We start from the raw sequence: 26,043 nt of genomic DNA, 5'->3' as shown, positions 1-26,043 counted from the left end.
GCACAACTTAGCTAAGCACCACACTACCTGCAACCAAGGACAATCACTGCCTGCGGGTCACACCGCTCCTCTTCTCCTGGGTTACATGCTGGCATTGCTGTCCAACCCCCCCGCACAATCCTGCATTCACGGCGCACACAAAAGTGTCCCTGCGCAGCGTTCAGCTGCCCTCATGCCATACGCTCGCTTCGTAGCCACACCACCCTCATGTCTATTTATAAGCGCGTACTGGATGAGGAGGAACTGGAGGAACACACTGCAGAGGGTTGGCAGGGCCAGGCAGCGACCCTCTTTGAAAGTGTGGGCGATAGCCCACCATGCTGTTGAGAATTGATGATAAATTGACGTTCGATCATCATTCCAATCCCGTGCCACCTCCGTTGCAAAATTGTCAGGAGCCGCAAACGTGGTCATAAAGGGGACTCAGGTGCCAGCACTTCTACACATCTCCACAATGCAGCAATACTCTGTGTGGGAAGCACGTGAGCGGGCCCAGGGTTAGGCTCGGTCCGACCCTCCATCTTGTGTGACCCAAGGTGCCGCGAGTTGGGAAATACATGTGTCCAAACACAATTCATTCTGTGTAGGCGTTTGATAGCTCAACACCGCAATGGAAAGTCTTTGAGTTCCTTGGGCTTGCCTATGCTGTCGGTGCACAAAGATGGTATTACACAAGAAGAAATCAGAGCGCCCAAACATGGCAGAGTTTCACCCCGCCAAGGACCTCGGCCCACTTTTCTACCCTAGTCAGTCAGTGTGTTTGTACCAGACAAGTAAAACAATGCAATGGGAAGTCTTTGTGCACCCACAGCATAGGCGAGCCCAAGGAACTTAAAGATGGTATTACACATAAAGAAATCAGAACGCCCAAAAATGGCAGAGTTTCACCCCGCCAAGGACCTCGGCCCACATTTCTACCCTAGTCAGTCAGTGTATTTGTGTCAGACCGGTAAAACACTCCTGAAGCTAGCACATATGAGAAAAGGAGTGAGTGACTTTCTAACCAAATTCAAATCCACCAGACCGAATACGAATTTCGAAACGGTCTGGGAAGAAGATAGATCCAGTACCAGGAAAATCTCCTACATTAGGAGAAATTTTGTAGCTTCACCGATATTTGCTAAGCCAACCTTCTTAACATCCTGAGAAAAAGAACTAAAAATTACCCCGTCTTCGGCGGATACTAAACTTATTCTAAAATTAGCTTATGGCTTGTCTCTATGTGTCCTGATGCAGGAAAGCCACTACAAACTATTAGTTAGGTGGTACAAAACTCCTCAATGGCTCTATGATTACAAACTAGCTTCCCATAACAGATGCTGGAGATGTGACGCTGCAGTGGGCTCGTATCTACACATCTGGTGGGAGTGCCTGGGGATTTCCCGCTTCTGGAAGGAGGTCGAGGGAGACTTGAAAGTCCTCTCCCCCAATATTGAAATCTCACCCGAAATTGTCTTCCTTTGGAGGCCCTCAGCAAACTTTCACCCATACAGAAACAAACTAATAGCTTTTGCGATAGATGCAGCTAAGGCTTTGATCCCTCTAAATTGGCTCCAACAAAACCCGCCCTCTCTTAAACAGTAGAGAGAGAAGGTAGATTTGATTTGTAGCCTCGAAGAGCTAACAAGCTGGGCAAGGACACGAAGACTTCATCCTAACATGGCACCCTTGGAGGGAAGCGAGGAAGGAACATTAGGGCTCCTCCATGTTGGACCCCTGGCTGAGGGGAGGTCGTTCTATCTACCCCCCTCTGAGCGACACGACTGCGGGAGCTGGGATAGACCTCAGGCGTTGGACGCAGAGGCGGAGTCCTTGATGTTGAAGAGGTAACATAGCTTCGACTAGGAGAGAGAGAACGTCCACCATAAATCTGGTGAAGTGCCCACCTCCACCCCTCAATCCCCCCCCCCCCCCTCACCCTCTACACCCCCTCCCTAACTACCTTACCCACTCCCTGTCTCCTGACAACTGTTGTTTTACATACTGGTTTTTCTGCCGTTACGATGTTTATAAGGATAAATTATAATGTTTGATTTGTTTCTTAATGTCTTACCTCACATCAATGCCTAAACCGGAGATTAAAGACACCCGCCCTAGACACACCCGTCTGTGTAAGACAACTTTTGGAGGTGATTACCCCCCCCCCCTCCTAACCCCCTTAAAATCCCTCTGGCCAGGACTGCCTTCTGCTGTAAGTATGGCCCACAGCTATCTCCGCCACAAGACCTCGGGCATTCATAGTTATTTGTCCCATGGCCCCCAGAGGGAACAGTTGTGAGAACCCTAAGACGATTGTTCAACATATTGTTTGTGTGTAATCTGTCAAAGGAATAAGGAAAAACTTTTTTTTTTCTTGCATTGTATGTCTGGAAAATTATAATGAAAATCCCAATAAAACTTAATTTAAAAAAAAAAGACAGGTAAAACACCGCTATGGGAAGTCTTTGTGCACCCACAGCGTAGGCGAGCCCAAGGAACTTAAAGATGGTATTACACATAAAGAAATCAGAGCATCCAAACATGGCAGAGTTTCACCCTGGCCAGGACCTCAGCCCACATTGCTACCCTAGTCAGTCAGTGTCTTTGAACCAGACAGGTAAAACAGCGCTATGGGAAGTCTTTGTGCACTCACAGTATAGGCGAGCCAAGGGGACCCAAGGAAAGTATTAAACATGAAGCAATTACAGTGCCCAAACATGGCAGACTTTCACCCTGCTAAGGGCCTCGGCCTACATCTCTGCCCTAGTCAGTCAGTGGGTTTGTGTCAGACAGGTAAAACACCGCTCTGGGAAGTCTTTGTGCACTCACAGCATAGACGAGCCCAGGGAACTCAAGCATGGTATTACACGAGGAAATCAGAGTGCCCAAACATGGGAGAGTTTCACCCCGCCAAGGACCTCGGCCAACATTTCTGCCCTAGTCAGTCAGTGTATTTGTATCAGACAGGTAAAACACAGCTATGGGAAGTCTTTGTCCACTCACAGTATAGGCAAGCCAAAGGGTCCCAAGGAAAGTATTAAACATGAAGCAATTACAGTGCCCAAACAATGCAGACTTTCACCCTGCTAAGGGCCTCGGCCTACATTTCTGCCCTAATCAGTTTAATATAGCATATAGGGGGGTTGTGAGGGTATATGTATATATTGCCATATGTTTTTTATGCTTTTATACCTGTATGCAAGTTCTATTCAATGCTAAAATGAGAAAAACTTAATATGTCGCTTTACATCAGATATTCCAAAGGTTTGCAAGGCTGAGAGAGATGTGTCCAGAAATTCAGAGATGATACAGAACCGGATACAAAGGCCGTGTGCTTGGCTGTTTTCCCAGAAGCGCCGTATCTAGATAACGACTGTTCAACTACGTATATAACTATCACTGCCTCAGGCGGAAATGCGGACTTCACATATATGGCTATGCAGTGAATTTGAGCCAATGAGACCATTACCCATTCCTAATGACATGACCAAAGGGAATAAGACCCCATGTAATCTGTAATAAAGTGCGCAGTTATGTCCCCGTGTGAGGAACTATACCAGACCTCCGTGTGTGGTGTCTCTTCTTTACCGCCGGCAGCGGGGCATTGGGGTGGGCCTGATTGGTGCTGTACGCAGAATTTCCCCGACAAATGGCGCATCCAACGTGGGGCGACAAAACTGGAGCCGTGCAGCCCTATCCACCTGCATCCACGCCACGGGGAAGCCGTCCTGCTGCAAACCGAGCCTGATCAACTCACAGTACTCCAGGTAAGACCAGCATATATTTATGTTGTGCTTTACGCTGAGAGTCTTGCAGCAGGAGGGACTATCTGTGTTTTGTGACCGGACGGGTTGGGTTAAGAGTTCTACACGGTAACTCATGGGCTTCGGGTTTGCCGTCAAGGACCACTGACCGTGATAAGCGCACCAATCGCTCACGCAGAAACTAGTCTGTAGTCTATTTGTACTCTGAAGTCCGTAGCGTTTTAGCAATAGTGAAGGTTTGTTGTTGTATCTGCAGAATTTTTTTTTCTCTTTCTTTTCATTTAGTCTCATAGAAGAAGGGACCCTCGGTTGTTTTGCCATATATAAGGGGCTAACGATTTGAATTAGAGGGATGCATTCTGTGAGGCTGGTTCCATAGAAGAAGAGACCTTCGGTTGTTTTGCCGTATATAAGGGGCTGACAATTTGTATTAAGAAGGATACATTCTATGGAACGTGTTATTATTATTGTTGTTGTTGTTCTAATATGTTCTCATTGCAAGATTATTGTGCTCTCAGCTCTTAGTTAAGCTCTCCTCCCTATTGCTTTTGTCATGATGCCACAAAGCACTATCGTGACACAACAAAACGCTATGGTGAGCGCTAATTTTATTATTATTATTAGTGGCTGGCAATTAATTGTAATTTGTTCTGTTCGGACGCCAGTGCCCTTGGGCACAATTTGTAGTTGTGAGTGGTGAGGTGTGGAATAATACACAGAGACAGATATTTTGCTTAATTTGTTGTAAAACTGGTATTATATAATACAGTAAGATGAGGTCGTTTTCTTCCTCACATTCAGTGCATAATAACTGATACACAAATTGCAACAATGTACACACCTGTAGCTAACTCATTTATACACTGGGTGCTTACTCTGGATTTCTTCTCTCTATCCTTCTCTGTATTTATATCTCTTTATTTCTTTATCTCCCTCTCTTCGTATTCATATTCTTTTACTTTACTTTTTTTATTCTGTCAAAGCTGTCTTTCCTTCTCAGTTACTCACAGTTTCTCAGATTTCTCTCTTGTTTCTCTCCATCACTGCTGATTTCAGTCTCTTTTCATTTCTCTCTTCTGCCTGACGCTTTCTTTTTTCCTGTCGGGCGCTTCTCTTTTCTGGCGCTCCCTCTCTTCTTGGTGCTCCTCTGCCTGGCACCTCTCTTTACTTATTGCTTAAACTTATACTGCCTCTACCCTCTGGCACTTGCTTTGCCTGGTGCGCCTCACTCTCGCTCCTGTGACCGTTGTCCGGCTATTTATCATCTCTGTTTCCTGACCAGTTTGTCTGCAGCCAATCACAATCTATCTGGTTGCTAGGCTACCTGCCTCACCTGAGTCTCTATGCATTTTTTCTATCTTGTGTAGCTGAAGGAAAACGTCCTAACTGAATTCAATGGGAGAACATCGCTCTCCCTCTGCCACAGCTGTGGCAGAGGATTTCTTCATCTCTGTGGGGAGTCCCATTTTCAGTAGCCGACAATGGGACTCCCCGCAGAGATGAAGAAATCCTCTACCACAGCTGTATCAGAGGATCACAATATTCTCTGTATGTCAATGGGGCAGCCAAAACTGCTGGATGTGACAGCATCCAGGGGTTTCACATGCAAGGAATTCCCTGCTGCAGCTGTCACAGCCACAGCAGGGGATAGCTGGCAGCGCTCTTTCTGAGCGGATAAACGCTGCTAGCAGCGTTTTTTCTGCCATGACACCCGCTTTGGTCATGCAAATTTTCAAACGTATCATAACTGATGCATTCAAAAATGTGTGCGTCAAAACGCTTGTGTAACTGAGCCCTCAGAGAGACTGCACACTGTATTTGACTCTCCATATCATGCTAGACGCGATGTGAGAGAACTTAGTTCTTGGCGTTTTGTTTTTTTGTTGTTGTTCTCTTCCTCTATCTGGATAGTTTTTGTTTAAGTTTAGCTATAAGTAGGTGGATTTGCTGGTGGTCTGCAGTATGTCGATTTTCTATATATAAGTTAAACTGCCATGCAAATAATTTCCTGGAATGTGAAGGGACTTGGGTCACAGCAAAAACTTTCACTAATACTGTGTCATTTAGAGCAATCAAAGGCGGACGTTGCTCTACTTCAGAAAACGCATTTGACTGAAGCGGACTTCCATCACATGCAAAGGTTGTGGTTGGGGAAGTTTATGGGTTACCGGCAGTTCTCTCAAAAGCAGGGGTGATAATACTTATTAAAAAAGGACTAGGATTAACGGAACAGGAACATTGGTGCGACTCTAATGGCAGGATGTAACGTGTATGCATTAAAAATAGTTTAGAAGAATTTAGTATCGTAACAAGCAATTCTTCGTATATCTGTCAGACCTGTTATTACCGGACACGGGGCCTCTCAAATTAGTAGGAGGGGATTTCAGTTCAGCACTCAATGTAATAGCAGATCTCCGTAGCCCGGCTGTGAATGGAAAAAAAAAACACCTCTAGAGGTCATGACACCACCTCCCAAAATGTTATTAATAAGCAACAACTTAGGGATATATGCCGAGACCTTAACCCAGTGGGACAAGAGCACACACACTGATCCATTATGGACTATATAGTCGTCACATCTAGTTTGATCTCCAGAGTAGCTAAAATCGATATAGGCGATTTGGTGATTTCAGACAATGCACCATTATCATTACAGGACAAAACTCATTATGGGGCTGGTGGCTAGAATATATGACAGAATACGAGGCCCACTCCGATAAGCCCCAGTTGTTATGGGATACAGTTAAAGCGGTTCTTAGAGGTAGACTAATTGCATTTGTAATTTCGCTAAAGAAAAGTATTAACCCTTTGCCATCCAATTTTCGATTCCTGGGGGTGGGGGTGGGGGTTTCTCTTTCTGCCATTATACAATGGCGCCATCTGCTGGCTAGAACCAGTATTGCGGTATTGGACATGCTGGAGAGGCCCCCGACAACTAAGCAGCCAGTAATATACAGTAAGAATACCCTGCCGGACGTCTTCCGACATCGGAGCTATACAGCCTTCAATCAGAATGTCTGAAGATGTCAGACAGTCGATTGGAAAGGGTTAAAGACAGAATAGACCAATTCAGTGCATTACTGCGCAAGCCATATAATTTATTTCAATCTCGATCAAATATACAAAACAAACAAAAGTGGGTGGAAATTAAAGAAACATATGAAATATGGCTACAAATAAGATAACAACTATCACACCCGCGTAAAGAGGCACGCCTATTTAAATTTGGGAACAAGGCGGGTAAACTTATGGCCAATTTGGCAAGAGGGCCTTTTGGTATATCAAATATTTCAGACCTGAAAGACCAATCGGGTAAAATATAAGCTGATCCAAAGAAAATAAATGACATTTTCTTTGAATTTTATTCACAATTGTACACACAGAATCCAACATCATCAGATACCCCAATAGATATCCCCTTCTGTGTCTCGTTGTCTTCTCTGGGAGAAGAACAATGCTCTCTTTTAAGTTCACAGATGGGACCGGATGGCTGTACGGGCGAGTTCTTCAAACTTCTTAAGGACCAGACAACTCCATTATTAGAGACTTTATTTAATGGATATATGCAGAATAGCCCCATAGCATCCGAGACGAAGACGGCCCATATCAAGCTGCTGCGTAAACCTGGTAAAGATCCCACTGATGCGAAGGCATACAGACCAATTTCCCTGATAAACACAGTTTTAAAATTGGTGGTGAAAATTATGGCAGATCGTTTAGCCAATATTATGGCACAAGTCATTTCTCCTTTGCAATCTGGATTTGTGAAGGGGAGATGAGCTATTACAAACATACAAAAAATCCTGACAATCCTCGAGAGCATTAAGACTAACCCAGCGGCCCACCCTTTTACTGCACTTGACAATAGATACAGAAAAGGCGTTTGATAACGTCTCATGGAAATAGATGGGGGCGGTGATGGACAGGATGGAATTTAAAGGCCCTTTCTGTTCCTACGTATGGAATCTATATGCCTCACCATAGGCACAAATATACACCCCCATTGCAAAAAGGTACCAAGACAAGGGTGCCCCCTCTCCCCGCTGCTTTTCAATATTGCAATAGAACCATTAGCGAGTATGCTGGAGGGGAGAGGGGACATAGAGCGAATTGAGATCTGTAATATGACAGTTAAAACTATGTTGTTCTAAGATGATATTTTGCTGGCACTCGCTCAACCACATACAGACCTACCCGTGGGCTTTTGCTTTACTTGACTCTTTCAGAAAACAATCAGGTTTTAGGGTCAATGCCACAAAATGTGAACTATTAGATATTTCTTCCTGAGGCACAACACACAATATAGATACTAAGGGCTCCTGTCCACGGGTGAATTTTCACTGCGTTCCCGGTGGCAATAATCCGGCTGCAGGAAACGCAGTGAACGCTTTCGATAGCAACGCCCTCCTGTCCATGAGCAGAGAATCATTGCGTGCCGCAAATTGCCACGATTCTCCGCGGTGAGCCTGTCAGATAGGCTGAGCCACGGAGATTCGTCTGCAGGCTCCTGCTCCTGGGTGGCGGCTCCTGCGGCGGAGATTCGCCGCCGAATTTTGCAACGCCCGTGGACAGACAGCCTAAAAGAATTCCTGTTACAGTAGCAAAGACTTCTATGAAATATCTAGGAGTAAATATAGGTAAGGGACCTGAGAGTTTATATAAATTGAATCATTCTCCAATTATATTTAAAATTACAAGTGAACTCAAGAGGTGGAACAATCTCCCACTGTCATTTCTGGGGCGATGCCATTTAATACAAATGATTAGCTTCCCAAAACTCCTCTATCATCTACAAACTATCCCACTCTTGCCACAACGGCATTTACTACATTCATCTGGTCCCATAAACGTCTGTGTATCGCTTTAAAAGAAAAACTTATGCTTCCAAAAAATAGAGGGGGACCCAATTTCCCACTCTGATGCAACACTCAGACTAGTTGTAGAGGTCTAATAACTTCTCAAATTGCGAACTAGAAACGGAACGGTTACACCCATGGAGTCCAAATGCCCTTTTGCACACAGGATTCTCCAACCTCCCACTAGGAAGTAAACACTCCATTATGACAAAGGTTACTATCGTAGCTTACGGACTATCGGTTAAACTGTCAAAATACATGGAATTATGGGGACATCCGGAGTTCACGGAAAGTCAAGTTAACAAAAATGTTTGAAATATGGCATAGTAGGGGCATTGTGATGGTCCAACATCTTCTTTACCATGAGGAACCCAGATAATGATGATTTAAGGAGATGTGCGAGGTATGTGATCTACCCATGTCTCATTTTCTACCATACGTAACTTTTTATGGAATAGACTAAATGTCTCTAAAGAGGCGATAACTAAATCCCATTGACATACTTGTAAAAAGTTCTTCGCAAAGGCACTCAATCTCCGATTTGTATTCCAAATTTAGGGAAGGATGTGTGGTACCAGACAATCCCCTACTGTTCAAGAGATGGGCACGAGAGCTCCGAGACCTGGAGATACCTCAGGGGATAGTTGAGAGGTGGACCACCATGAGGGATGCTATAACAAATGAAAGATGACGTGAAACCTACCTTAAAATTAAACATGGAGCGATATACGGCTTTGATATTCCCCCGCACCCCAGGGGCCTGGCGTGCCCGAGATGTTCCCAACCAAAAACTGACTTTTTGCACGGAATCTGGCATTGCCCTAAAATCAAAATGTTTTGGGCAGAGACTCAGATGCTTTTGCATGAGATTGGGGGGGGGCTGTCTTTACAGTTAACACCACAGGTTGCGTTTTTCATTTGCTCGCTGATCAGACAAAAAATTCTAATATAATCCATGGTATCCTTTCAATTAGCAAGATATGCTTGTAGACAAATTGGCTGCAAGCCAAACGCCTGGCAGTGTCGGATATCCTGCAACAGTGAAAGTATCTTTTAAGAATGGAAAGATTGGAGATAGAGAGATGCGAAGAATCACAAGCACAAAGGGTTGTTTTTTTTTAATGGCAGGTCTTTATAGAGAAGTTCCTAAACCCAAATGAGATCCTGGACTGTATGAGATCGTTCACCAACCCAACCTGGTACTATACGCAAGCTAATCTGAATTGCCTGGGGATATTAAAAATAACAAATTGATGATTTTTGAACACATAGGAGAAATCCCATTCAAGAGAGGTTTAAAACTCAGACATTAAATTCGGTGCGGTCCTGAAGTAGTAGCTAAGGGAAAAAGTATATGTTGATACACGATGACTAGAGATGAGCGAACGTGCTCTTTTAGAGCAATTACTCGATCAAGCATCGCTTTTTTCGAGTAACATATACCTATGGGTACAGGAGATAACTGAATATATGGATAAAATCCTAGTAAAATTGGCATCTGTATAGCACCCTCACCTCCCATGTATATCTATTTACTGTTAGTAATGTATATAGTAATTATATTACACATATGAATATTCCAGACAGGATGTGTGGACAACACGTAAAAGACCTGGAACTCTTCATGACTGTTCAGTAAATTACTTGAGATATAACCTGTACATGTGAGTGAATACATATTGTATTATCTGACACTAATGTGATATTCCCCTGTTTTGATATTGTGAAAACTACAATAAAAAAGTAAAAAAAAAAATCTGGTCATTCTCAGCGCTGACAAAGGGGGTGGAATTATGCTGCAAGACCAAGACGTTAAAAAAAAATGAAGCATTGCGCATACTTCTGAATATAATATTATACGCCAATCCCTGTTGACCCAACAAAAACAGTCCAGACTGCACTAATCAAACTAGTTAAAGCAGCCTATCAAAAAAATGACAAAAAAAAAGTAAGACTTTCTGATTATACAAAATCCCAGACTTCCCATATTTTACCATCTACCGAAGATTCATAAAGGCCCACTCAATCCACCAGGAAGACCAATCATTTCAGGCATAAGCGCGATCGCAAGTGAGCTATCACACTATATAGACATAGTCTTACAATATGTTCAATTTCTTGATTCATATGGCAAGGATAGTTCTGCTCTAATTAGCATCCTTAAAGACATTAATTGGAAGCCCTCCTAAAGATGGGCAACACTAGATGCGACATCTTTGTATTCTAATATTCCCCATAAGTTTGGAATTGAGGTCATAACATCTGAGCTCAATTGGGACTGTTGTATTCCACAGATACCAAAAACATTTTATAACAGTACTGTGTATGTTTTATCCTAATAACCACTTCTGTTTTGAGTTTCTTCTATTCTTCTTCTAAAAGGTACCGCAATGGGAACGCATTTTGGGCCTCGTTAAGCGAATTTATATATGGGAGAATTTGAGAAAAGATAGTGGGGCTGCATCAGTGGTCAAAAAATAGAATTCTATATAACCGTTATATTGATTACTTTTATTTTATATGGGATGGATCCTCTGATGAATTTTTAATGTTTTCTGAGCATCTTAATACAAAGAACTGAAATTTAACATTCATAGGGAAAAACTCCGAGTCATTTATTGACTACCTAGTAAAGATGAGCGGGCATACTCGATAAGGTGATTTACTCGAGAGAGCATCGCCTTTTTCTAGTACCTGCTGGCTCGTCCCTGAAGATTCGGGGGGCTGCGGGGGTCGGCGCGGGGGAGTGAGAGGGAGCGGGGAGGAGAGTGAGAGAGATCTCTCTCTCCCGATCCCCTCTGCAACCCCCCGCTCACCCCCCCGAATCTTCAGGGACGAGCCAACAGGTACTCGAAAAAGGCGATGCTCTCTCGAGTAAATCGCCTTAACGAGTATGCTCGCTCATCTCTACTACCTAGACCTGACCCTGACACACGTGCATGACAGAGGTCTCATCTAAAAGTTAGTCAGCAATAGTTTATTGCACTATAAAAGTGCCCATTAGAAAAAAAATGGAAAAACAATATTCTGTTTGGCCAATTTTACCGCCTGATATGTAATTGTACTAAGGATGAAGATTTCCAAAACCAGAGTACCATCATTAAGACCAGATTAAAAGATAAAGGATATACCAAGTGCCTGGTTAGAGGAGCATTTAAAAGGACAAAGTGCAGTGGCTCACCTAATAAGAAAAAACATATAGTGACCCTCAAGACGTTCTACAAGATCCTTTCCTAAAGGATAACATTCCAAAAAGACCCAGATGAACCCTCAGGAGAGCACGCACGTTACAAAATATCCTTGCCCCTAGTATGCTTAAAAATAAGAAAAACGGATACAATCAAAAATGGCTGGTTTTCCGATGTAGCGGGCGTTTATAGATGCGGAATGGTGGTGTTCTAATATAAGAAATAAGGCAAATTCACAACCAAACAAATGAGACATTTCCTATCAAACCCTTCATAAATCATGTTCATGTCATTGATTAGAATGTACATGCGGCTTGCCGTCTAGGGGGCGCACCGCACAATGTCTGCGTTCTAGAATCAATAAACATAGGTCTAATACTACTAATGGCTTTTTAAAAACAGTGTTTCTAGACACGTTTTTTAGCGCATAATCGTGATTTCAATGTTTTTACTGTTACAGCAGTGGAGCACATACCACCGGATACAGAAAATAGGTTGGATTATTTTTTAAACGGGAGAGGTTTCGGATCTACAAACTCAACACTTTATTTCCATTAAGAACTTGGAAAATCAGTTTGATTGAGTTCTAAAGTCTTAATTAATGTCACAATCTGGCACAGGACTGGAGTCACCTGTTGTAACTGCCACTGACGGGAAGCAGGGTCAAGGAGGCAGCCGGGGTCTGGTACACAAGATGGACGATCAGTTGTAGAGGAGCAGGTACATGGGAAGACAGTTTGGTTAGAGGCACAGAGGACACTAAACAAGCTAGGAGAGAGGGAACCGGGCCAGGTTTATATAGGAGACTAATTGGGGAAGGTACAAGACACGGGGCGGACTAGACAGAGAAGACATGGAAGGAGGCACACAAGACTAGGAATCCAGGGAGCTATCCAGTATGAAGTCGCTCGGGGTGCACGGAGTCGCAGGTTTGAATCCTGACAATTACTATGTACACACGCAAAGGAAGAAAAAACCCTCACTGCAAGAATCACACATAAAAATTTCAAACACCTCAATACAGACATCCCTGTACTGCAAACCTATTGATCGGCCCACCTACCTCATATAGGACAGTTTCCATCCCCAACACATTTACCAGTCCCAAGACATTTCATTGACAAGGGACGTTCTGTGAATCAGTTGCTCTTTTGGGTAATTGACCATGTGCTTTGTTCCATTAGAGCTGGTGATCGGGAAGGTATTCTTAAAAGGAAGGAACTTAAATGGATTGTTCTCTTGCATAATATTTCCCCTATGGGGTTAAATCTAGAATAGAATACTCAATATATATAAAGGGTACAGTTTATAATAATCTTTATTTGTTTAGCGCCAACTTATTCCGCAGCGCTTAAGTTTAGCTTGTTTGTATGTTTTATACATATTTTTAATTGTATGTTTTATTTTTTGCAGTGATGTATGCTGAGCAGACTGAGATCCACATGCATCCCCACCCGGCTGCCTTGTCTTCAGGGATGACACATATCTTGTCTGGCCTCTTACTGAGAAACATGGATATTTTGCGCTGGGACGAATGACATCGCGAGCCCTATCGACACACATTGATCTATTCGCAATCTCGCGGGATTTAATGATCTTTTCCTGCGCGGTTAAAAGTCTGAGGCGCCCTGATGGGTATGCAGGTGGTGATGGAGTTGGCTCGTATTTGGATGTAAATCTATTGGCTCACTACTTTGTAGGGTGGGCTTACATGGCTGATACTAATTGGTATTAACCTGAACTACTCTTTATACATTGTGAAATATCTCTATGCTTGATAAAGACTGTTGGGTCAAAACGTTGCTTCTGTCTTGTCTATGGAGAAATAAAGATTTGCTATTTGTGCCCTCTGCAAGCTTCACGTTCTCCTATTTTGCCTTAAGATTGGACCCGTGGATTAGAAGTACATGAATACCTATGCTACAATCAAAACCTTTTTTTTACCAGTGTGCGGATGTGCAACATTATCACCTAGCATTACATTGTAACGAGGTCTGTGTCATTCCCATTTTAATAAACGTTATGTTAAGATTGGTATTCGGCTGAAACCTAGTGGGCGGCCTGTGTTATTGCATAGACAGACCACTAAACTATGCCTAATTCCGTGATTGTCTATGTCTAGGATTGCCACCATTCTGAGATGTATTTTCTTACCGGCTATGTTTGATGAAGTGTAAAGAGGCTGAAGTCCAGAGATTCCGCAGAAAACGGACAGACCTGATGGTGACCAACCAGCAGATGGAAGTAGAGATGACCCAGATGCAGGGAGAGCTTGCCAGAAGACAGGTGCAGCAGGAGTGAGATGAACTCACTGGTGAAACTGAAAGTAGAAGTAAAGCTGCTCTAGTTGTGGAGGAAAGGAGACAGAATCCAGCACAACTAGAGGAAGAGGAAAAATGTTTGGTGCCCTGATGATGCCAGAAGTATTTAAGGGAGAAGGTTAATGGAATGGAAGCTCATCATATAAGATCACGAAAAGGTATAAAAGCGCCTGAAGTGATAGACGTATGTCTGTAAGAAAAGCACTGAAGCTGCCATCATTCAAGCAGATGAGGCCCTGACTGAGCAAAAGGAAGAAATTAGGGAGCAAAATGACATAAATGGGCAGCACCTTGTGAATGATAGCCGTCAGATGATGGAGATGAAAGAGACAATGGAGAATAATGTCATGTCTGCTGAAAATGCAGAAGACTATGACCTGCTGGAGCAGATGGAGAGAGGGATGGCTGACCAGTATGGTGCGGGAGCAGAGGCTCCTGGGAATAAAAGCAAAGCGCTTGTCTTGAAATGCAAGTTAGAAAAGTTCCCGGAAACAACTGTTGGACCAGAAAGGTGCAACAAGCAGTTAAGCAAAGAAATGGAGGACTTTGTTCGCCCCACGGAGGGTGTTAAGGAGAACGTACGGGAATTAAAGAGGCCTTGAATCTACAAGAAGGAAAAGTAAAGATGCAGTTTGAGGATGAGTTGCCAGTAGAGATGAGCGAGCACCAAAATGCTCGGGTGCTCGTTACTCGAGTCGAACTTTCAGTGATGCTCGAGAGTTCGTTTCGAGTAATGAACCCCATTGAAGTCAATGGGCCACTCGAGCATTTTTGTATATCGCCGATGCTCGCTAAGGTTTTCATTTGTGAAAATCTGGGAAATTCAAGAAAGTGATGGGAACGACACAGAAACGGATAGGGCAGGCGAGGGGCTACATGTTGAGCTGCATCTCAAGTTCCCAGGTCCCACTATTAAGCCACAATAGTGGCAAGAGAGCCCCCCCCCCCCCGCACTGTCAGCATAAAGATCGTTCAACTCTGCCACAGCTGTAACAGCTGTGGCAGAGAAGAACAATGTTAGCCCATTGAAATCAATGGAGCCGGCAATACAGCCGGCTCCATTGAAAGCAATGGGCTGCCGGCGATCGTGGGATGAATTGTCGGGAAGGGCTTAAATATATAAGCCCTTCCCTGCAATTCATCCAGAAATGTGTGTAAAAAAAAAAAAAAAAAAAATTATATATATATACACACACACTCAGCGCAGGGCCAATCAGGGGCAGCTCTCAGCTGTCATTCAGCTGAGAGCTGCCCCTGAGCCAATCAGAGGCAGCACTCACTCACCCATTCATGAATGGGTGTGAGTGAGAGCTGCCTCTGATTGGTCAGGCTGTGACCAATCAGAGGCAGCTCATTCAGCAGCTGGGGATTTTAAATCCCTGCTGCTGAATACTACTCACAGCTGTTCAGAGCAGTTCAGGAGGACTGCCGCCGGCCGCGCTGAACTCCGTCTGCCGGGACCAGGTGAGTATATATATATATTTTTTAACACATTTCTGGATGAATTGCAGGGAAGGGCTAATATATTTAAGCCCTTCCCGAACCTCTGTGAAGTCAGCACCCCATCTTTCAAAAAAGTTAATTTTTTTTATAAGTTCTGGATGCACCACTAAGAGTTCTAGAGTTCCCAATTAATTTTAAAAATAGTTCTAGCAAATTAGGCAAAAAAATCAACAAATGTATCTCTGCGGTGCTAACTTCCAAAAATGATATTACTAAATCAGTGAGAACGTTGTAAATATTGGTTCTAGAGCTTCGAGCATTAAGAGTTTTCTTCAGAACTCTTGAGGTGCTACCCAGAACTCTTATAAAATCGCGGGATTTCCCCAAATTTTTTTTACACATAACAAATTTTGGATCCGGCATCTGAAAATCAGCGAGAATTTGTAAATATTGGTTCTAGAGCTTTGAGCATTAAGAGTTTTCTTCAGAACTCTTGAGGTGCTAACCAGAACTCTTATAAAATCACGGGATTTAAAAAAAAAAAAATTATTTACCCATAACGTTGAAATTTTTTGATCCGGCATTTAAAAATCAAGCCTTGGTCACACGGGCGTTTTTTCCCGCGATTTGCGGATCACAAGACCGATGCACATCCGCAAATCGCGTGACCGGGGCCGAAAAATCACCCGCAAAAACTGCTCCTAGCCGCGTTTCAATAGAAACGAGCCGGAGCAGTTCAGCGCTGTCCAGCGCATTGAATTCAATGGAACCGGCAATACAGCCGGCTCCATTGAAAGCAATGGGCTGCGGGCGATCTCACGATGAATTTTTGGAAAGGGCTTAAAAATATAAGCCCTTCCCTGAAATTCATCCAGAAATGTGTAAAAACAAACAAAAAATATATACTCACCTGGTCCCGGCAGACGGAGTTCAGCCGCGGCCGGCTGGCAGTTCTCCTGAACTGCTCAGAGTAGTATTCAGCAGCCGGGGCTTTAAAATCCCCGCCTGCTGAATGAGCTGCCTGTGATTGGTCACAGCCTGACCAATCAGAGGCAGCTCTCACTCACACCCATTCATGAATGGGTGAGTGAGTGCTGCCTCTGATTGGCTCAGCGCAGGGACAAATCAGGGGCAGCTCTCAGCTGAATGACAGCTGCGAAAACTCAGAAATCTCGTCCACACGGGATGGCAAATCCGCTGCGTCTAAGCCGGCAGAAGCCGCTGCTGCGGATTTGTGTAAATAATTTTTTTTTAAATCCCGCGATTTTATAAGCGTTCTGGGTAGCACCTCAAGAGTTCTGAAAAAAACTCTTAATGCTCGAAGCTCTAGAACCAATATTTACAAAGTTCTCGCTGATTTTCAAATGCCGGGTCCAAAAATTTCAGTTATATGTAAAAAAAATTTTGGGAAATCCCGCGATTTTATAAGAGTTCTGGGTAGCACCTCAAGAGTTTTGAAGAAAACTCTTAATGCTCGAAGCTTTAGAACCAATATTTACAGTGTTCTCGCTGATTTTCAAATGCTGGATCAAAAAAAATTCAGTTATTATGTGTAAATAATTTTTTGGGAAATCCTGCGATTTTATTAGAGTTCTGGGTAGCACCTCAAGAGTTCTGAAGAAAACTCTTAATGCTCGAAGCTCTAGAACCAATATTTACAACGTTCTCACTGATTTAGTAATATCATTTTTGGAAGTTAGCACCGCAGAGATACATTTGTTGATTTTTTTGCCTAATTTGCTAGAACTATTTTTAAAATTAATTGGGAACTCTAGAACTCTTTGGGGTGCATCCAGAACTTATAAAAAAAATTAACTTTTTTGAAAGATGGGGTGCTGACTTCACAGAGGTCCTTCCCGACAATTCATCCCGCGATCGCCGGCAGCCCACTGCTTTCAATGGAGCCGGCTGTATTGCCGGCTCCATTGAATTCAATGGTCAGTGCTCGTTTAATCGAGACGAGTACCGCGTGGTACTCGTCTCAAGTAACGAGCATCTCGAGCACCCTAATACTCGAACGAGCATCAAGCTCGGACGAGTATGCTCGCTCATCTTTAGTTGCCAGTCACAGGGAAGTAAACCCACAAGCTGTGAGGGCGCAGTTTGAGAGAGATGTGCAGAGACGTGATGAGGCTGAAGACAAGAAGACACAGCTTTTCAGACAAATAAAAGGAAATGTTTAGGGACAGCATAGGCCTCTTGTTGGAGTTCAGCAAGTATTTGACCCTGGCGGAGGTCTAAATTGCTTATGAGAAGACTGATGGTCTTTGTCATGGGGAGGGGGGATATGTGACGATGCAGTAGCAAGAGTGGCCTGTAGGGGGGCCTCTGAGTGCAGTTGCAGAGTTTCGTTTAGTTGAACTGCACCTGTAAGGATGCGGCTACACAAGTTAAAATTCCCCTCCCTCACAAACTCTGTGTTCTTGAAGCCTGTGGAGCTCTGGTCCATTGAGGCCTGTGGGCCCTGAGGTCTATGTAGACCTGGCGCTGGTCTATGAGGAAACCGGAAGCATGGAGCGGACACGGGTAGTCGGCCCCTCGCTCATCGCCTGTTGGAGCGAAGTTGCATATGATATTCTGGACTGTTTGTGTATGCTGAATACGTTGCTATGCTATGTTGAAATAAACGCTGGAGGAACCAGCATTTGGACTTTACCTGGTGTTTCTGGACGTCATTGCGGTGCTGCCACCCCTAAGCAGGGAAGAGTAAGCAAGAGATCCCGGGCACCCCACTGCCACACTATCATATCCACTAACAGCATTTTTGGAGCTTACACCCCCGGACACCCCCACAATATGGAGCTCTGTAGTGAGATTTGCCAGATATTTTTGGCTATCCTGTTGCCCATCCTTTTGTGCTTTTAATCAGATTTGCTTAGTCTGTGTTTTTTGAAATTGACAAATATTTCCTATCATTATTCATGGGTGCGCACAATATTATAATTGGTCATTTAGAAAGTGAATGAACTACCAAATTCGTCATATAAAACAAGAATCAACAGCGTCTGGACCACCACAGTGACTTATAGCGAGCTTCATCAGGTTTCATCATTCTGTCCACCATCGTCACATTGTGGCCAATGTGACAAAACCTGCGAGAGAACATAACCGGACACCGAATATTACCTGATCCACGGGAACGCCGGCAAGTACAACATAAGTGTGGTTAAGTGACAGCCATTGCCCCCAATGATACACAAGACATGCACCAATGGTCCAACTTGGTTTGCAATGATGAAAGAATTCAAAAACTTTATTGACCTATAACCTGATTAGATTATGCCAGATGAGAACCAATATAGTACAGAAAGTTGTACATAATTTTACATAGAAAACTTTACAGGTCTGTACCATATACATTTTGTCGAATAACTCTACATCCACTGCAATAAGGAATGCTTGACACTTTAATCTCTTGTTTTGTTACCATTGAAGCACAATTCACAGTAGTGATATAATTCCCGGAAAAAAAAAAAAAAAAAAAAAAATCAGTTTTCCCCACAGGCCAAACCAAGCCGAATTTCGTACTTTTATATATTTAACATTAATTTCTGTACAGAGTGAAATCTACATCAAACAGAGGAACATAATTATAACAGCAGACACTACCTAAACTTGCTACAATGATTCAAGTTCCAGGTCACTGGAGGAATTGCTCTTAAATTTTTTATTCAAAGCCCTACTAGTATTTTACAGGTAAATTCAAAGGTGACACGGTCAGCTTCTGTTCGGAGAAGTCAGCAGCAGTAACTTCAGGGCTAAAAGAGATTATTACAGAGAACTAAAAAAATATCAATTTGTCTTAAATCTCAAAAAAACCTAGTGCATTCCATAAATGATAAAATAATGGGATCTGCAGCAAATCAGTGAGAAAAATGAGGGAAAAAAAAAATCAAAATATTGCAGGAAGATCGGCATCTAGTGTTTCATGGTTTATCTTACAGACCTGCACATCTGTACATTTTACCCCATAGATGTTTTAAAAGTTCATCGAACATAAAATAGCAACGTCTCAGATTCCTTTAACCTTCGCGGCCGTAAAAGAGAGAGAGAGAATCCTTCCGCGTGAGAGTGGGGAAAACTGAATTTTGCCATTTCATCACTTACGCAGCTGAAGAACAACTCGTGGGTCTTGAAATCCTCAAGTTAGTTTTGGATGTTGTATACAAGTTACATCCCTGGACCTGCTGTATTGTACAGCAATAAGGGGTCTGGAAAGAGACAATCCAGCTATGTGCTGGGGAAAAAAAGAACCCTATAGAGAGACGGCGTTCACCACAAGACAGTCTGGAGTGTAATGAAGTGACGGCGTCGTCTTAAGCAGCTGTACCCTTAAAACCGCAATAGAAAACCAATCAGATTCAAAGGTTCTCCTGAGAGGCGGGCCTCCGGATCTCCTCCTCTGTGGACTTCAAATCAGTAGCCTCCGCACTTTGTCCTGATCTGTCCTGCTCCAAATCTGGGGGTAGAGAGATTTTAAAAACAAGACCAATCCGATGGAAAAATCTTCTGAGGATCGCACGCAGTTCTGGGATCAAGTCAAACTGGATGGTTTCACACAGTAGGGGGTAATAGAAGGAGGCGTGGGCTTTAAACTACAAGGAAGAAAGAAAGAAATGGTTAATCTGATGACTCTGTACCGTTCGTACGGCCGGTAGAGGAGATTGTAGTGGGGACTGAAGCCTCATGTCCATGGGCGGGTCGGAACCCAGCCCTGCCGGTGGCTGCATTTCCTTAGCAGCGGCATCCGGGCAGATCTCTCCAATTCCGGGTTCACTGTACTGCGCCATGTTCCTCACGGCTCTCTGTCGCACATGTACCGTGTTTTGTTTTTTTTTAAATCTCCTGCTTTCCCGCGGGATCCGCAGCACGTCTGTTAACCGAGAGTGTGCCGCTGATCGGATGGCTTCAATTGACTTCAGTGGAAGCCGTCAGTGCGGGATCCGCACAAAAATGGAGCATGCTGCGATTTGTTTTCTGGACCAAAGGGTCCGCAAAACGAATCTGCATGCTTCAGTTAATTTGCGGACGCCCGTGCTTTCCTATGGGCGGCTTGATTTGTAGATGAGACATGAGGTCTTAAACATACCCGTTCATCGCTGATCTTCAGGACCTTCGTTAGGAACAGTAGTAGAAGGTTAGTCCAGGCCTCTCGGTGACTTTCAGATGTGAGGGTTAAAAAATAACTCAAAGCTTCACTGCAAACGCTGCAACAAGAAATTTCAATTGTAGGATAGCTCTGATAGACGTGATGGTTAGACAGGATGAGATGGACAGATAGAAGATTGGTACATATGTATGGACAGCTGTGAGAGGGATATATACAGGATAGACAGATTAAGGTGGACAGACAGATACAGTGCTAAGCAAAAGCTTTAGGCAGCTGTGCAAAATCTGCTGCAAAGAAAGAATGATTATAGCCAATCAAATGCCTTTTATCTTTTTTTATTTATTCCGCAGGACAACCACCCCAAAACACCCAGCCAATGTCATTAAATTATGCTAAGCGTGAGGAACAGGTGGTACCAGAGGTGATAGTATGGCCCCACATGATCTCAACATCATCCAGTCTGTCTGGGATTACATGAAGAGACAGAAGGATTGGAGCGAGCCCACATCCACAGAAGATCTGTGGTTCTCCAATATGTTTGGAACAAGCTCCCTGCAGGGTCCTTCCAAAAACTGTGTGCAAGTGTACCTAAAAGAACCGATACTCTTCAGAATGCAAAGGGCGATCACACCAAATACTGAACGGATTTAGATTTCTCTTTTATTTACTTACCTAGAATTTTGTTAATTGCCTAAAAAGCTATTAACACTTTTATGTCTGAAAGCATTCTTACTTTGCAGCATTTTTTCCATACTTGCCTAAACCTTTAGCAGAGCACTAGAGATATAAGGACAGATAGACAGAAACAGGCATGCACGCTCACTTGAGTAACCGTTGCTGAACTTCATCCCAAGCGCTCTTTCGGCTCTCGTCCATGTACATGCGGAATAGGATCCGCAGGCCACAGGCAAGGCTGCTGGTCTCCTGCTTCAGGAGGTTGGGCTTTGATTTGCCCTTGAAACCTAAAAGGAATGTAGAAAAAAGAAACCCCATTTAGTACTCGTCTTGCTCACCATCATAACAAAGATGTTCAATTAACCCAAGATTGAGAAGACATCCGCAGAACTTTCCCCAACTCCAGTAGGTCACTTAGCTCAGAACTGTCTGAACACTGTTGGCCATATTTACGCTCCAGTACTCAAGTATTAGACATCATAGAACCAGTAGTAAGTAATCTTCAAAGACTACAATTCCCAGCATATCCAGCTGGGCATGAGATGAATGATACGGTATGATTACCCATTAGGATCCTATCACACTCATCTATGGCCTCCTCAAACACTTTCCCTATCACATCTAACGCCTTCTTGAGGCATTCTTCTCATGGGTATGCTGGAAGAAGGGTTTTTGGACAGGACTGGCTGAAAGGGCTCAATGAAGGAAGCCATCACAAGCGACCCGCATCAGCAGACAGGGTGCTAATGCAGATCATTATGTAATCAGTATGACTTGTTGACTATTAAAGGAAATGTATAACTTAGTTATTTTTTTACTAATTAAAACCATGTAATTAAACAAATCTCATTTTTCTAATCTGTTTATTTTCCAATCACAAATTTGTTTCAATTCCATTTTCTGTTGACTAGGGGTATCCCACCCGGCTGCTCTGCAATCCACTGCTTGTTTTTAGGTATAGGGCTTCTGTAGTAACTGGGACATTTCCTTTGCTGTGAGGGAGGGGCTATCTACACAGACTGCTCCCTGCACTTACACGCTGACAGATCTACAGATACTATGGAAACAATCTCTGCTTCTCCTGCTTTAACAACACGTGTGTGCATATGTATTAGATTGGGTTTACTAACCATTTGGCCAGAATGTCTCACATTGCTCAGTCCCTACAATTATCCGGGCACAGCAGAGTGGAGGGCATTCAGATACTACCTCCCTGCTGATTGGACCACAGACAGAGCAATTCAGCATGGAAAATGAGGAAAAGAGGTACAGGACAGAGAACTACTGGCAGAATGAGAGGCTTGTGATATGCACCCCGTCTAAACGTGGATTGCAAACAACAGGGCAGCAGAAAAATGGGGCATATCACTTGAAAATCAGACTTAAAACATGAAACATTGCAAACAGCAGCATATGAGTGGGTAAGGAGGACCTTGGCCTCCTTATTCTTCTGCCTGGAGTTTTTCCACACAGTAGCGCAGATTTATTATTCAGAATTTGAACCACTTCCATATGCTTGTGACCCCAGTCCAGCATTTATGCACTCTCCTTCCCCCTGTACTTCAGAGAGTTGTTCTTCCTATACCATGTCACCATTGGGGAACAACATTACCAACCAGCAGCAGGCAGCATTTGTACTCTGCTCCATGTCCTTTCCTGTGCACTACCCAAGTTTTCTCTGCTGCTAGGCTGTGCATCTATATAGATGATGAGACACTAAGGGCCGGTTCATACAGGCATACCTTCTGTCCCTGTTTTGTTTATTTATTAACCCCTTAATGACGCTTCCCCCCCCCCTTCAATTTTCATCTTTCCTCCCCCCCTTTTAAAAAAATCGTAACTCCTTTATCCATCTATGGAGGGCTTGTTTTTTGCCGGATGAGTTGTATTTTTCAATGGTACTAATTTAATGTACCATATAGACCGGCAGCAGAGACTGGACTTCAGTCGCAGTCTGGCCGGGACGGGGCACAATCATCGCCCTCCTCATTAGACGATACTAACCTGCCTTCCACAGGGCCGTCCTTTGCTCGTTATTAGAGTTAAAAGCTTTTGCAAACCGGTGAGATTCAAGGAGACAATCCAGGAGTTTGAAGAGTTGCTGAGATGTGAGGAAGCGATACATGCCTTGATCCTGAGTGTCAACGTGGACATCAAAATGAACAGCGTCCCTCTGTGGAAGACATGAAAGGTGCAGGCTCATACATCAGATCCCATTGATTTACTTCATTGCTGCTGGATGGCAATATAGATGCTATAAAGTGTAAGCCTATACCATGCAAGATCTGCAAAGGTGTAAGATTTAAAGAGACTAAACCGGCCATAGAGGCACATATACTGGCCAATAAAACCAATTAGGAGTGTTTATACGGATTTGGTTCATCTGGGGTTATAGTCTAGTTAGTCCAATATGATATATTTCAAGGCATTTTTGTAATTTATTTAAAAAATCTGAACTCTCATCATATGACAACTTTGGCACAGACATCTTGCTGCTGGCTTTCTTGTAAGGCCCTGAAAAGAGCAGATTGTAGTTTTTCTAAACATGCTCCATATTAGTTCACAGCCGGACCCACTGTGTTTCCCCAATAATATGACCCTGTCTTATATTAATTTCTGCCCCAAAAGAGGCGCAGAGTCTTATTTTCCGTGGCTGTCTTATTATACTTGCCTAGCAGGCTCGATCCAGGTCCCTCCCGCTGCTCTTTGACACACTGAGCTGCGGCATTGATTGGCCAATTCATAAATCCTGCCTCCACAACGCGATGGCTGCGATTGGTTCTTCGACTGCTGCTCAACCAATTAATGCAGCACTCGATGAGCCAATCAGAGCCAATTGCTTCCTGGAGGTGGGATTTATGAATCCAATAACCAGGAAGTGATCTTCTGTGGGCGGATGAGGACTGCATGAAACAAGTTGGAGCTCTAGAGAGCAGCGGGAGGGACCTGAACCGAGCCTGCTAGGTAATGTATTCCTTTTTTATGTAATACAGCTAGGGTTTATTTTCGGGGTAGCGCTTATATTTCAAGCCTCCCTGAAAATCCCGAAAAATCAGTGTAGATCTTATTTTCAGGGAAACAGGGTAACAACAAAAAGCAGCGGTGCTGTACATTCACTGTACACAAGTTATGTCAAAACCAGAGGACAGATTAAATAGGTGAGCACAAAAATAATAATGCCATGGCATTGGAATTTATTGAGTTTCCACCGCCTCTTGGTTGTGCATGTTTAATCGTACATCAAAATAACAGTCTGAAAAATAAAGGAATAGTAATAACAGTAATAACATGTAATAACAACCTCGGGCTGCTGAGCAGGACAGAAATTCCTCAAAGCCGTTCTGGTTTCATTTCTAATGCACTAAAACATGATATTAACCCTTTCCAATCCACTGTCTGACGTCTGAAGGCATTCTGATTGAAGGCTGTACAGCTCCAATATTGGAAGACATCCAGCAGGGTATTCTTACTGTATATTAATGGCTGCTCTGTGACATGCTGGAGAGGCCCCCCCAACAACATACTGCAGTACTGGCTCTAGCCAGCAGATGGCGCCATTGTATAATAGCAGAAAGAGAAAGGCCCCTAGAAAACCCTGAATCCAAAATTGGATTGCAAAGGGTTAAAGCTGCATTTTTCCAGCATGTTTTGCAAAGTACACTATCCTACCAAAAGTAGTTGAACACCGGAGCGAAGGAGCCCCACTAAGTATTACTATATGGAAATGATACTACTTGTGATTCTTCCTTAGCTGTTCCGTTACTTTTGGTAGGACAGTGCATCTCTAAACCCAACATACACTTGCCATCAATATTACCGTACAGCATACTAATTATCGTATATGCTTCTGACATTTCCTCTTAATTCCAGGATTGGGAATGGGATAATTCTCTGATTGGAGGGTGTCTGATCTCCATAATGGGAATCTCATATACCTCCAAATTAACTCCTTTAGTGACAGCCAATACACCTTTTTACTGATCTCACTAAACGGGCTTTTAACTTACACAGACCTCTTTTTAAGGCAGTGGCTTGGCTGACTACTGACAGCCAGGCTCCTGCTCTGCCAGATGCAGAGAAACCTCAGATCCTGGCAGTTTAACCCCTTATATGCCACTATCAATAGCAACTACAGCATTTAAGCAGATGACATGGGGGGGGCTCCTTCTGTCACCCATCGGTATCCTGCAGTGTAATTGTAAGGCAACGCTAGGTTCCCATGGTAGATGGAAGCCTGACAAAAGCCTCCCTGTTTGCTACGTAACGCTGCCTATTAGGCCCCGCCTCCAGCAGAGTCTAATAGGCTGCTGTTATAGGCTTAGAAGAATGCACTACATAAGTAATGCAGTGTACCAACCTAGCGATCGAACTTCAAATCTTCCTGATGGACTAAAAAGAACGTCAAAAAAAGTTCAATAAAGCCTGATTAAAGGTTTGAAAAAATCTAGTTTAAAGAAAATATGCATTTTTCCCCATAAAACCCTTTTTCACTGGATTAAAAAATTAAAATAACATTTTTAAAAAGCGGCAGAAAATGGGTATTACCGCATTTGTAACGACCCAGACAATAAAAATATTAGGGGTTAATGGAGTGGCAGTTAAGCATGCATGCTTCTGCTCCATTCATTTCAATGGGACTGTGAGAGACAGCCAAGCACTTGTAATGGACTATCTACGACCGTCTCATTGAAATGAAAAGAGAAGCAG

The 26,043-nt window shown here is 43.5% G+C and overlaps 1 protein-coding gene across 2 annotated transcripts in view; it reads right to left on the bottom strand.

The window, feature by feature from the left end:
* Nucleotides 1-18,772: 18,772 nt before the first annotated feature.
* ARFGEF1 (ADP ribosylation factor guanine nucleotide exchange factor 1) overlaps nucleotides 18,773-26,043 on the bottom strand; it is a 168,136-nt gene continuing 160,865 nt past the window's right edge. For both annotated transcript variants that reach the window (XM_066578563.1, XM_066578564.1), the window contains exons 36-39: nucleotides 23,341-23,509; nucleotides 21,485-21,623; nucleotides 20,641-20,758; nucleotides 18,773-20,146 (exon numbers count right to left, since the gene is read on the bottom strand). In XM_066578563.1, coding sequence (XP_066434660.1) covers nucleotides 19,913-20,146; nucleotides 20,641-20,758; nucleotides 21,485-21,623; nucleotides 23,341-23,509 — 660 coding nt within the window. In that variant the 3' untranslated portion in view covers nucleotides 18,773-19,912. The remainder of the gene's footprint in view (nucleotides 20,147-20,640; nucleotides 20,759-21,484; nucleotides 21,624-23,340; nucleotides 23,510-26,043) is intronic.

Source organism: Eleutherodactylus coqui, chromosome 9 (assembly GCF_035609145.1).
Source record: "Eleutherodactylus coqui strain aEleCoq1 chromosome 9, aEleCoq1.hap1, whole genome shotgun sequence".
NCBI lineage: Eukaryota > Metazoa > Chordata > Amphibia > Anura > Eleutherodactylidae > Eleutherodactylus > Eleutherodactylus coqui.
The sequence above is the reverse complement of the archived record's forward strand: the minus strand, read 5'-3'. Positions and strand labels throughout refer to the sequence as shown.